The sequence below is a fragment of the Episyrphus balteatus genome, chromosome 3, assembly GCF_945859705.1.
Source record: "Episyrphus balteatus chromosome 3, idEpiBalt1.1, whole genome shotgun sequence".
Lineage (NCBI taxonomy): Eukaryota > Metazoa > Arthropoda > Insecta > Diptera > Syrphidae > Episyrphus > Episyrphus balteatus.
Genome location: NC_079136.1, coordinates 54659675 through 54674210, shown reverse-complemented (window position 1 = coordinate 54674210; position 14536 = coordinate 54659675). Strand labels below are relative to the sequence as shown.

The window sequence follows — 14536 nt, the reverse complement described above, 5'->3', positions numbered from 1 at the left end:
TAAACAAAAAATATTTAATTGATATGGGCGTTGCGTACCTATCAACATAACAGATACAGACTTATCGCATTTGTTAATTCTAATTGGAAACGATTCGAAGATTGATTATAGTCTATTTAATAGACCCGAGCTCCAGAGCAAAAATAGAACAAATTCGTTCAAGACTTTTTATTGGCGATTATGATTCCTTGGCATACAAGAATACTCCAGCCAAAAGTGCTACTAAATCCATTGGTGCATTTCTGAGAAAACGGCAACACTGGTCGGTTTTCAGTTTTTTTGATTTAACTCGAAAACCAAGCCTGACTTTGAAATGGTTCAAAGACACTTTTCATAGCAAATTAAATTTTCTGTCAAGTTAAGATGGTTAAAAAATTTAAAAAATTATTTTTGACTAAAATTCTAACCTAAAATCAAAGAAAAAAAAGTTAAAAAAATGGCAATTTTATTTTTTTTTACTAAATCAAGGAGCATTTTGTGTATGTAGCCGGGACGTCCAAACTTTGTACTAATGAAATAAAGTAGAGGTAAAATCCTTTGATAATATGTAATTTTTATTTTTTTTTGTCAAGAAACAACTTAAATGTACCTATTCAAAAATTAGCACTTTTTCTAAATTTTTGACTTTTTTAGTTAAAAGCAAGTTTTTGAAACTCGATAAAATCGTATTAATTGGTAACTTTTAGACTTTTAAAGTAAACATACTTCGAGGTATTGATTTAATATAAACTAAATAATATGACAAACAAAAAAATTTATTTGCATCCTTATGGCCTTTTGTGCAATTTTGTGTATGTCCATTTTTATAAATTCGGGTCGAATGGATGGACGGAGAGCCATTAGCTTTGGTCTATTGCATAGAAGAACATTTAATACCAACTCTTTTACTGTTTTCAATGGCCTGAAAATCAATTCTTGTAAAATCCGCGACCAACGAAAAGTTTCTCTTGAAAAACGAAAAAAATACTCTAATGAGTTTGAAACAAAATAGCTCAGGCAAATTAGTAAATCAAATTGCACTTTTCGCGGGACAAATTTTTTTCATGGAACGTGTTTAGGTGAATGTCCTTATCGTAAAAGTGAATTTTTTGGGATGATAAGATATCGGGAACAGCCGTCATCTTGGAAAAGAGGTCGGTGCCGTTTTTATTTTATAACTCCATTTTTACTCATTTAAACCAAAAATGTCCGAGGATAAACTTATTATCAAATAAATTATCTAAAAAATGGTATACAAATGAATTCCGTGAGTTAGTTAAATTCAATTTTATAGTCGGTCAAAATCCGGGTTCTTCTCGCAAGGTTAAGACAATATGACATTTTTTCAAATATCTGAAGAACTTTTGATTTGTTTGGGATTTTCTAAAAGAATGAATTATAGCACTTTTAATTATCTATGAAATGAGCCCTTTATCGTTACTGTAACCAACATAATGTATAAGCTATCTAACGTCGAAGTTCACATTCTACCAGTCAAAAGTGAGAAAATATCAAGTTTTCTTCTATTAGACCGAGCAAATTTTTGAAGTGGAGGTATAACCAAAATATAAGTAAACAGTTTTTTAACTATATTCGTCTAAATATTGAATTCAAAGTTTGAAATATTTAATGTTAACCTTTATATGGTTTTCGAGGTTTTAAATGAAGTGAATTTTCCAATTAATGTGAATAAGCTAAAGTGACACTATTTAAAATTCTAAATATAAGAACTGATGCCCTGTCATTTTTCCTAAACATGAACACCTCAATCTCAGCATTACGATAAGTATAACTCAAGATATGAGCTGTGTAAGCCGTTATGTTTTCGAGACTATTGTGTTTAATTTTTGATTGTTTATTTGAACTATTGAAATCCCAAATATGTTCAGTTTAAAAATCGTATATCATGACTTCGACGTTTGTTGCTTCCACAATGTGATGGTTACAAAAACAATAAAGGGTTCATTTCATAGATAATTAAAAGTGCTATAATTCATTCTTTTAGAAAATCCCAAACAAATCAAAAGTTCTTCAGATATTTGAAAAAATGTCATATTGTCTTAACCTTGCGAGAAGAACCCGGATTTTGACCGACTATAAAATTGAATTTAACTAACTCACGGAATTCATTTGTATACCATTTTTTAGATAATTTATTTGATAATAAGTTTATCCTCGGACATTTTTGGTTTAAATGAGTAAAAATGGAGTTATAAAATAAAAACGGCACCGACCTCTTTTCCAAGATGACGGCTGTTCCCGATATCTTATCATCCCAAAAAATTCAGTTTTACGATAAGGACATTCACCTAAACACGTTCCATGAAAAAAATTTGTCCCGCGAAAAGTGCAATTTGATTTACTAATTTGCCTGAGCTATTTTGTTTCAAACTCATTAGAGTATTTTTTTCGTTTTTCAAGAGAAACTTTTCGTTGGTCGCGGATTTTACAAGAATTGATTTTCAGGCCATTGAAAACAGTAAAAGAGTTGGTATTAAATGTTCTTCTATGCAATAGACCAAAGCTAATGGCTCTCCGTCCATCCATTCGACCCGAATTTATAAAAATGGACATACACAAAATTGCACAAAAGGCCATAAGGATGCAAATAAATTTTTTTGTTTGTCATATTTAGTTTATATTAAATCAATACCTCGAAGTATGTTTACTTTAAAAGTCTAAAAGTTACCAATTAATACGATTTTATCGAGTTTCAAAAACTTGCTTTTAACTAAAAAAGTCAAAAATTTAGAAAAAGTGCTAATTTTTGAATAGGTACATTTAAGTTGTTTCTTGACAAAAAAAAATAAAAATTACATATTATCAAAGGATTTTACCTCTACTTTATTTCATTAGTACAAAGTTTGGACGTCCCGGCTACATACACAAAATGCTCCTTGATTTAGTAAAAAAAAATAAAATTGCCATTTTTTTAACTTTTTTTTCTTTGATTTTAGGTTAGAATTTTAGTCAAAAATAATTTTTAAAATTTTTTAACCATCTTAACTTGACAGAAAATTTAATTTGCTATGAAAAGTGTCTTTGAACCATTTCAAAGTCAGGCTTGGTTTTCGAGTTAAATCAAAAAAACTGAAAACCGACCAGTGTTGCCGTTTTCTCAGAAATGCACCAATGGATTTAGTAGCACTTTTGGCTGGAGTATTCTTGTATGCCCAGGAATCATAATCGCCAATAAAAACTCTTGAACGAATTTGTTCCATCGAAAAGGGTCTATTCAATAGACTATTATAATAATAGAGTATAATATAGTTTTGGTCTTATCGTAAATAAAATTAATAACATAATTGTAAAATTACTGCAATCAAAACAGATCAGCTGTAAAAACCTACAGCCTCGACAACTTATGTAAATAACATCTTGCTTACCTATACTGTATCTGTGTTTTTTTTTTTTTTTTTTTTTTTTTTTTAGCGAAAAACACTTTTTTGTTTCTAACATTCTCGTTTCAATAACGCAATATCCGAGTCGCACATAGTAATTCTAATAAAAAAAATTGCTCGGAATGTTCATTAAAACTTGATAATAATAAAGAAAATAATATTGTAAATGCAAAATTTTATGAGAAAACAATAATTTGTTTACTAAAACTAAATTTAATCGAGCTTCAAAGTATGTGTTTTTATATTTTAGATATATTTTGTTTCCGGACACATTACTCAGATTTAATTAAAAAAAATCTTTTACCTTTCCTCATAAACGTCATAAATCCCACCACATTAATTTGTTGATATCTTGCACCGGTAATTGTTTAAGAATATTTCATTACATCAGATAACCATCGGATTTTCCTAAAGTCAATTAATAATACCCGTTCAAACAGTTCAACACACTCTCTCAAGGGATATAATAATCCTTACCCATGACAAATGCTCTGTGGTCAAAACACGATGATTATAATCCTCGTCTTATCCCTGCCTACAAAAACTGTGTTTATTTACCATCACACTATGCAATTTACCTTTTATGATATTATATACCCTTACTCATGAGCTAATCCCACACACAACAGGTCCTTTTTCTTCCTTTCAATAAAATTTGAATTTTTCAATTTTCAATAGAAAACCCACCAACTAAACCCGCCTCTCAGAAAATATTTCCTTGCATTGATACTTTTTATTACCGAAATATTCTTGATTTAAAAAAAAATGTGTTTGTTTATTTTTAATTTTTTTTTAGTACCAAAACTACCTGCCACAATACACGAGTACCAAATGAATACTCAACAATTGGAAATTTGCCGTTCCGCAGGAATGGGACAAGGAGTGACAAACAATCCCCTGCTGTTAATGGGTAATGGCTCTGTCAATAATAATAGCAACAATTCAGGACGAACGAATTTCACCAACAAACAGTTAACAGAATTGGAAAAGGAATTCCATTTCAATCGATACCTGACGCGAGCTCGTCGTATCGAAATCGCAAATACACTTCAACTTAATGAAACTCAGGTAAAATTTTCGTTACTTTTTCAAACATAAAACCGTTATTAATGATATGGAATTGTTTCAGGTGAAAATATGGTTTCAAAATCGACGAATGAAACAGAAGAAACGAGTGAAAGAAGGCCTTATTCCAGCAGATGTATTAAATCAACAACAACAATCCACTTCCGGTCAAAGCAATAACAGTAACAGCAGCAATAATGCGAACAATAACAGCAGCAGCAACAGAAGTTTGTCACCGAATGCAAGTTGCATATCGCAGGCACCAAATACACACACCAATAGCTTAGATTGCCCTCTGCCGGGAAGTAGTGAAAACAGTCGGGAATCTAATTAATTCATGGTACTGTGTCTTGGAAAATAAGAAAATTCTAGTAGCAGATACACGAACCGGATATTCACTGTGTGTTTTTTGCAGAATTTGTTTTGATTTCCGCTGCTGTACAAAAATAAACGTCAATTGACAAGCAATTTTAACAGAAAACTGTTAACTTTGTTGAATTTTATGCAAATAAATTGTAAATAAATCCATAACTCAGGGCTTACCTCATAATAAATAAATTAGAATTAATTAGTAAATTTCAATTTAAATGTTATATTATTTAACAAAAGAAAAAATTAAATAATAAATCATAAACCCCTAATTAAGTATGCTTCTGCCAAGTTGTCTGGCATTGCTAATAAAATGCGTAGAAATTTAGTGATTTATAAGTGAGTTTTATTTTATTTTGTAGATTTTTAAAATTTATATGTATTTGATTTAAATTTTTATTCAGTTCAGCCATTTTTTACTCCTTAGTTGTAGAAAAACTAAGCAATAATATAAATCAATTATTATTTGTAGAGTTTAAATAATAAAATAAATTAAAAATTACAATTAAAATAGTAATCGATCAAAAATTATTATAAATACGAAAATATAGTGAATTTTATAAAAACAAAATAAAATGTAAAATAAAAATTGTGAATTATTTAAAAATATTAAACAAACAAGCTAGTCTTAAACTATAATTTTAGTTGATAAGAATATTATTAAAAAAAAAAAATAAATATTGTAATTTTACAAAAAGTGAAAACAAAAATAATATAACTGCACTTGTTATCTTCTATTAAAAATGTTGACTAGTTTTATTTCTATTCGTTTTTTTTTTCATTTCTGAGTAATTCCATGTGAAAAGAATATACGAAAAATACCTATGTCATGAAATCTGTTTGTGTCATTTTTTACTGGTTCCTAAGCTCAAAATATGAACTTCTGTATATAAATAATCCCCCAAAAAAATTAGCAAGTGAGTAGTATGAATTATTTCCTTAAGTCACTCAATTTTTGAGAGTAAAAAAAACTATGATCTTAAATTACTTTTTTCCATATTTCTTGCGACTTTAAACATAATTGAATTAATGTTTTTTTGCGTTTGTAGGGTGATATTTAGAGCTTTCCAAAACCGTTCATATTTTATCCAAATTTAGCCGTATTCAATTTTTGACAATACACGACAATTTTAATGAAAAATAAACTTTCTTCTTTTCTCCGTTACATGTTCAATATCTATAAATTCTCAAAGGATAAAAATAGACTATTTAGTGGAAAAATTAAAAATGTCGTTTTTTCTCATTTTTGAATAGTTTTTCTTAAGTTTTTTTGCAATATTTGAATTTTAAATTATTTTAAAAAGATGCCGATATGATATCGATAGGAAATTTAATTATCTACAAAAAATTACTTAATAAAAATTTTCAAATTCGGCTTCCTTTTCAAGTTATAGACAAAAACTCAAAAAGTAACAGAAAAAGTCGAAAATATTGATCGTTACAAAAATTGTCATATCTTTATGAATTATCCATAGATTTTGAAGAAAACTATCTTTTTATCTTTGCCAGAAAATGTACTATACATGAAAAATTTAAAACTATGAGGATTCGAAAGACTTTGATTTTTTCTTTAAGTAATAAAGTTTTTTTTGCAAAAATTTGCTTTAAAATATCGATTTTTTTAAAATGTTTTAATACATTGCACTTAAACACCTAAAGTTACCCAGAAAAGTTATTCTAGTGTTTCTTACTTATTTATTCAGCTTTCAGGTTCTGGTTCTTTTGTTCAGATTAGTCATTTATTACTCAAGATATAACCCAAATACTAAGTATGCCTAGAAAAACAACTACAAAAAACTTTGAAAAAATAGCTTAAAAGTGTAAAAATCATAACGGGATAATTTTTTTTGAAAAGATCATAAAATTTTACTTCAAAAACAGTTTTGAAAAAAAAAAAAAATTAAAAAATGGATTTTTTAGAAAAAAAAAATAAAATGTGTTTTTCACCTTTTTTGTAATAGATCAGTTTAAAATGGACTAATTTCATTTTTAATAACGGTTTTGGAAAGCTCTAAATATCACCCTACAAACGCAACAAAACATTCATTCAATTATGTTTAAAGTCGCAAGAAATATGCAAAAAAGTAATTTAAGATCATAGTTTTTTTTTACTCTCAAAAATTGAGTGACTTAAGGAAATAATTCATACTACTCACTTGCTAATTTTTTTGGGGGATTATTTATATGTACAGAAGTTCATATTTTGAGCTTAGGAACCAGTAAAAATGACACAAACAGATTTCATGACATAGGTATTTTGCGTATATTCTTTTCACATGGAATTACTCTTCTATGACCTTGCTTTCCTGAGTGACGAATTTTGTACATTGCTTTTCACACTTTTTGACCAAATATAAGTCTTCAGCGTTTTTTAAGTAATAAAACACGAGATATGCTACTGCTAACAGTTTGAAGAAAGTCTTTGAATTGTTTAAAAGAAGGTTTTTAAAAAACATCTATGCAAAAAAAGTAGTGAAGTCTAAAAAAAATATTAATTGCAATTAAATTTTTTTGCACTGAAAAAAAAAAAAAAAACACATGCATTAAATACTTCTTTTTAATATTACTCGAATATCTTACAATTTTGACATTATAGGTATAGGTTAAATATTGAAGCTAAGGACTTTATTTCTTTAAGATATTAAAAACTCATTTTCAAATTGTTCCTTTCTGTGCTGATAAATCAAGATAGTAGGTATCTACAGGTAAAAAGTACCTACACAAAATCGGTAAATACAAAAACATTGCTACCCTCATGAAACTTGGCAAAATGTTTGTCGATAATTTTTGAAACCAAAAAAAATCATAGTAGAATGAAACCCATTGCAAAAGGAGGTGAATATGATAAAAATAAAGGGAAATATAAATTACGGGCGAGCCGAGTTCGGGAAGTGGTAGTGTTGAGTTTTTAATGGTAAAAAATGGTATATCTCGATTTCCGGCGAAACTGCAAATCCTATGGAAAAAAGTTGTATGGCAAGGTTGTAGCTAATAAAAAGATCTACAACTTATGCATTGACAATTTTTTCACATAACCTCAAAATTTATGTGAAAAATTAAAAAAACCGAGTTTTTGGTTTTTTATTTTTATCTTTTAAAAAAAAAATGTTTTTTTTCTGCGAAATTTGGTGAAAACTTACCTTATTATGTCCGGAATACACAATACTTTATTTGCTTTAAAATATTTATTTTTTAACCTGTGGGTGGGCATTTTGTTCGTTAAAATCTCTACTTTCCAATATTGTAAACAAAAATTTACATTATTGTACCATAGTACATTTTCTCGGTAAATGCAAAAAGCTTGAATTGGAAATTTTTTGTATCATTATTTAAAATTTTGGACTATTTATTAAAATTTACACTTAAATTACTCAAAAACCGTAACATTAATCAATGTAACATAAAATCCTACGGTTTTTGAGTAATTAAAGCGTAAATTTTAATAAATAGTCCAAAATTTTAAATAATGATACAAAAATTTTCCAATTGAAGCTTTTTGCATTTACCTAGAACATGTACTATGGTATACTAAAGTAAATTTTTGTTTACAATATTGGAAAGTAGAGATTTTAAGAAACAAAATGCCAACCGTTTTTTTGAAAAAAACTGATATTTTGACAAGTGAATTTTTGATTGAAAATTAGGGTGTTTTTTTGGTAAAGTAAAAAAAAAGGTTAAAAAATAAATATTTTAAAGCAAATAAAGTATTGTGTATTCGGGACATACCTAATAAGGTAAGTTTTCACCAAATTTCGTAAAAAAAACAAACACTTCCCGAACTCGGCTCGCCCGTAATTTATTTTTATTCTCATTTTTATCATATTCACCTCCTTTTCCAATGGGTTTCATCCAACTATGATTTTTTCTTACATTTTAATGTTTTTGAAGGTTTCGGCACTGGTCTAATAATCAAAACAGTCCTTAAAAAAATTAGGTAAAAGGGTGTTTTTTTTTGCAGAAAAGAGGGAGGTGGTGAAGGTCAACAAAACAGTGAAAAAAAAATTGTTTGTAGAATATAATCATAATATGTCACATGTTCTTAGGTTATTTTTTTATCTTGAGCCTAATGGCATAATAATAAAGCCAATACGATTCCAAGAAAAGTTATTCCACTTGTGTGAAAGGCTGTTTTTTTTTTTAAGAAATGATGAAATTTGGAATATATCTACCACAAATACTACCTTTTTAAAAGTTTTGGTGTACATTCTACTAAAATTTGGGTTACATTTGAGGAAATACCAAAATTTTATTTAAATGTATAATTTTATTGTATTACATTTTTAAGTCTAATCCAAATTTATTGAAATTGAAATTTTTTTGTATTAAAAATCAAGGACGTTTTCTTGAATTTAAAGTTTCAGTTAATTGTAATGATATTTCAGTATGAGAAGAGTATAATTTCAATTCTTAACCAGATAAAGTTATACATAATTAAGGTGCAAATAAATAAGTTTTTAATTCAAATTTTATTATATTTCAATACTTTTGATTACATTTTGATTTGTTTTATTTATAAAATCACCATATTAAAAATTGATAATTTTTGTTTTGAAAAAGGCCTAATTCCAACGGTAGTATTGAAAACTACGACAGAATTTTTAACGGTGTTGGAAAAACATCGTACCCCAATGAAAATTTGTAAAATATTCAATTTACAACAGAAAACAGGAATGTAAGCAGGTTAAAGGGTGTTCATTTCGGAAATTAGAAAATCGCTATAAGTCCGATAAAATCAATGGTATATAAAAGGTACTAACGAAATTTATTAAAAATTTTGTCTTTGCCACGGGAATAACGAAGAAAATGAGTCTATACATATTTTTATGCAAGTGTGTTTTTTTTAGGTGTAGAGAAAATGCGGATTTATTGGAAAAACATAGTAAAAGGAGTGGTACCCTGTTGAAATTCAGCAACAATGTTGCTTTTGAGATTAGAACAAGAATAATCTAAAGTATCAATAAAAATATCGTGGTTAAAAGGGTGTTCTTTTTTTAGTGAGAACAAAATTGATTTTTGATAAAAACGTTGCATTTCGGATAAAAAAAACATGAATAAAGAGTTTTCATACAAACATTTTTTGTGAAAAGGTGTTTTTTCGATGAGAAATTGGTCGCAAAAAGCCAATGATTTGTGTATAGCGTCTATAAACTTAAGTATAAACGTCAAATTTTTTATAAAAAAAAAAAATAAATAAATAAATAAACTGAATCATAATGCCTATATTCCTGTATTCTCAGTTTTATGAATTGTTTTGTTTTTTTTTGAAGAATTTTGGCAAACGGCAACCAAAATGCGAAACAACAAAATAGCGAATCGGCTGAGACGAAAGAACCAAAAATAAAAATAAGAAAAGCGAATATTTATTTAAGCTTAGTGCAAGCCATAAGCTAAAACTAACTTTAGACGCAATGTAATACATATAAATTTTAAAAAAATCAGTGCATGACTGTAGTTTTTTACAATATTCTCATTAGAAATCCTAAGGTTTGGTTATTTCAATAAAATGTTAAGAGACCTTTCATCTCAACTTAATTTGGATATTCTTTTTTTTTTTCGCAATATTAGCACAGTTACAGAAGTCATTAATAAAGTTGATTATTCTATTTAGAAAAATATAACTCAATAGGTAAACTACAATCCAAAGTTTAAATCTTATAGGTACACATTTATCATCACATTTACATGCCTCCTTCACCTTAAGACAAGTCCAGATAACATTATTTTCAGATAAGAAGTGGAGTGTAATTACTCAAAAAGTGTTTATTACATACATATAGTCGAATGAGAAATGTTGTAAATGATGATAAACTTATATTTTACTACAAACCACAGTGAATTTTAATTAATTTGTAAAAAAATGCATCACTGCACGCAAATTACACTGGTCTGCAAAATTTAACTTTTTTTTGCTCCTTCAAATAATTTTTTGATATTATGAAAGATTAGACTTTTCTGAATCTAAATCTGGTTTCAGAAAAATTCTATTAGGTACCATTTTTGTAAAAATGATTTTTGAAAAATGTGAGTAGTTTCTAAAAAATCACCCTTTTAGATTCATTTGAACTTGTATAAAATTAAAACTATTAGTCGCATTGAGCTCAAATTTGGAGGACTTATTCTTCATAATATGACACCAAATATGTTCTTACATTCATGTTTAATCATTTTTTAAAATACTGATTGACAAAAAAAGCAGACATTTCGAAATCCTTCACTTTTTAGTAAATCCTACATGAACAAAAGCACCTTAATTAAGGAAAATGTAAAATATCAATGCCCATTATATTTAAAAAGTCAAATATGTAAAAAAAAATAAAATAAAATACATTAAACAAAATTTTTACGTGTTTTGTAATTTTATATGCTATTTTTCAATTTAGAAATATCTTATTTGTAATAAACCATTCGATAAACTGCCTTGTAAAGCTTCAGACTTGTTTCTTGTAGAAACAATAGTACATTTTTCTTATAGTTTTTGATGTGCTGAGCTAGAATCCGAAGTCAAAAAAATTCTATCACGTCAGGATTTTAAGATATTCGCATTAAAGTATCACAAAATCCAGTTTTTTTTTTTTTTAAATCTCAAAAAAACTACTATATCTCAAAAACCAGAGCTGACCGAAATTTTTTGAGTTCGGATTCAAAATCAGCACACTAAAGTCCATTAGAAAAGTATACTTTTGTTCTAGGGAGAAAGATATATTAATTTTTAGAGATCAGTTTCTTTATGGTAAGATATGCCAAACCTACTAAACTTACTTAAATTAAGATATCTCGGAGAAGAAAAGAGATATTGAGAGGATTGAAACTGAATTTGAAAGAAAAAAATAAGTTCTTTCATAAACCGTATTTTAATTGAAAAAGATTACATTATGCCAAAATATTTCTTCGAAAACCGCAAAACAATCGGTTTTTGAGATTTTCTAACGGGATAATCTAAAAAACGTGACGTGCTAGGTCAATTCTGACTTCAGATTCGGAATCAGCATAAAAAAATCCTTTAGAAAAGTATAGTTTTATTTCAAGGAGGATTTCCTTGCAGACACTATTATAGGTAATATAAATATTTTTTTAAATAAATGTGACAGTTCTCACAATAATCAGTTCTTATCAAGATTGGTATTACGTATGAAATCAATAAAAGTAATATAAAATGTAACAGCATCACCTTGACAATCACTATTATGTTATCAAAATTCATAAAAGCCTTCCCATCCGAAATAAAATATTAAGAATTTCATATACCTGTACCCAAATATACACAATGTGAACATATTTTATGTGTCCCAGTCCTGATTTGGGAATATGAAAGCTTTTCTCGATATCAATATTATGAATTAAGAATTCCACTCACATTCATCGGACATCAGGTTGACATTGAACACGTTATACCCATTGTTGACACCTCAAAACTGGTTCCAAAAAGATGCGTCTTTCTTTGGAGTACGAGTAGGTACTTCTTATTCTTTTGTGTCAGCTTTTTTTTTTTCAAGTGTGTATATTTTATGAACCTGTATAACGTACCTCAGAGCTCCCAGAGAACCTCTTCACTTTACCTTTTGGATATAGATTCTTATGCTGCAATGTTGCCAAGAAAAATATTTTTCTATTCCATGGATGTCCGAATCTGAAAAGGAAACTAGAACAAAACAACAAGAACTTCGACTAACGTGTGTATATGATTGTGTATAATATAAATTGCGGTTTGAATTAATACCACGTAGTCATAGAAATTACTATTCTTGTAGTGTTGTGATGAGGTTAGGTATTTATGTGCACTTTTTGAAAACGGTTTTTCTGCTGGGTTAAAAATAAATTAGAATTTCTTCTGTTTAATGAAATGAATCATCTTAAGAAAAAACTTAAACTTAAACATATAATAATTTTAACTTTTTAAAATGTGAATGTATAAAATATTTCAATTTCAATTATTTGAATAGAAGTAAAATTTATCAAATAGTACAGGAAAGATAGACTTTTTCGTGGAACGAAATACAGGACGGCTGAATTTTTCAAATCTGAAAAAGGGGTATTAGAAAAGCTTAAGTCCTGGTTTTCGGGACGCCACCCCCCTGGCAAAATCCGCCATTTTGGAAAACGCGAATCACTCTATATCTTTAAAACTATGGGTCCTATAGAAATGGTTGTCAGACCAAAGTTCTTGGAAATTTAATTATCTTTTTTTTTGTAGTACATTATTTTTCTCAGCGGGCAATAGTTTTGAGGTTATGTTGTTTTAATTTATTTTTTTTTCGGTTTTCTTAAGATTATAACAATCCCAGTACTATTTACATAATTTTTTAAACAGTAAAAGTTATAGACCATCAAATTTCCAATAATTTGGTATATTTTTGAAAGTCATGCGATGTATGAGTCGAAAGTTATTGAATTAAAAACTATAGTCTAAGTACAGGAAAGTTAGTAAAGAAATCAGGCATTTTGTGGAACGAATTAAAGGGAGGCTGATTTTTTCAAACCTGAAAGAAGGGTATTAGAAAAGCTTAAGTCCTGGTTTTCGGGACACCAACCCCCTGGCAAACTCCGCCATTTTTTAAAACGCGAATTGGTCTATATCTCCCAAACTATTGGCTTGATCGAATAAGTTACTGAACCAAAATTGTAGGTAATATAAATATCTTTTCTTGTGCATGCACTGTTTTTCAGCGAGGACAACACTTTTTAGGTTATGTTGTTTTATTTTTTCTGTTTTACTATTTGTACTATTTAATAAATATAATCTTAAGAAAACCGAAAAAAAATAAATTAAAACAACATAACCTCAAAACTATTGCCCGCTGAGAAAAATAATGTACTACAAAGAAAAATATAATTAAATTTCCAAGAACTTTGGTCTGACAACCATTTCTATAGGACTCATAGTTTTGGAGATATAGAGTGATTAGCGTTTTCCAAAATGGCGGATTTCGCCAGGGGGTAGGCGTCCCGAAAACCAGGACTTAAGCTTTTCTAATACTCCTTTTTCAGATTTGAAAAATTCAGCCGTCCTGTATTTCGTTCCACAAAGTGCCTGTTTTTTTACTAACTTTCCTGTACTAAAAGAATTCAAAATTATGCTCTTTCAAAATATCAGATTGCAATAAATGTATTTCTTAAGAATAAAATGCATAGAGACATTAACGATTTGTTCTCCTTTGGGTGGAAACTACATGTTGAAAAATCATTTTTTTTACCGTTGCGTTGCTTGACATTCTTCCTACTTATTTAAGTAAAAATAAATCAAGGGGTTAAAAGTGAATAACAAGATTAGAATTATACACTTAAGAGCAAAAAAACGGAATCAAAAAAGATAATTTTTATTTAAAACAAAAATTGCAATGGATAAAATAATGTTTCTTCAAGTTTTATGGTCTCATTTAAAAGCTTGAATTTTTTACTTTTAATTGTTGGTAAAAACTTCAAAATGCATACGATAGTATCATAGCTATCTGTCAATAAATTGCACTTCATTTTTTTCTAAATGTTAAATTTTCTTGATATTCTCTACTTCAACTTCAGTTTTTTTTTCCTACCGTTACTATTGACGTTATCTGTCAATAAATTGCACTTAATTTTTTTTAAATGTTAAATTCTCCAGATACTCTCTGTTTCAGTTTCAGTCTTTTTTTGCTTACATGCTTCATTTATGTTGGTTGGATCCTTATAAAGTGAACGGGTTTTAAAGTTCCTAGTATTGATTAAAAGCCTTTGTTTCAAGCTTTTTA

General features: G+C 28.1%; 1 protein-coding gene across 1 annotated transcript in view; it reads left to right on the top strand.

Moving 5' to 3' along the window:
* Positions 1 to 5125, top strand: part of LOC129915574 (homeotic protein labial-like) — a 55402-nt gene extending 50277 nt beyond the window's left edge. The window contains exons 2-3 of the mRNA XM_055995182.1: positions 4177 to 4448; positions 4510 to 5125. Of these exons, the coding sequence (XP_055851157.1) occupies positions 4177 to 4448; positions 4510 to 4779 (542 nt within the window). The 3' untranslated portion in view covers positions 4780 to 5125. The remainder of the gene's footprint in view (positions 1 to 4176; positions 4449 to 4509) is intronic.
* Positions 5126 to 14536: the final 9411 nt, after the last annotated feature.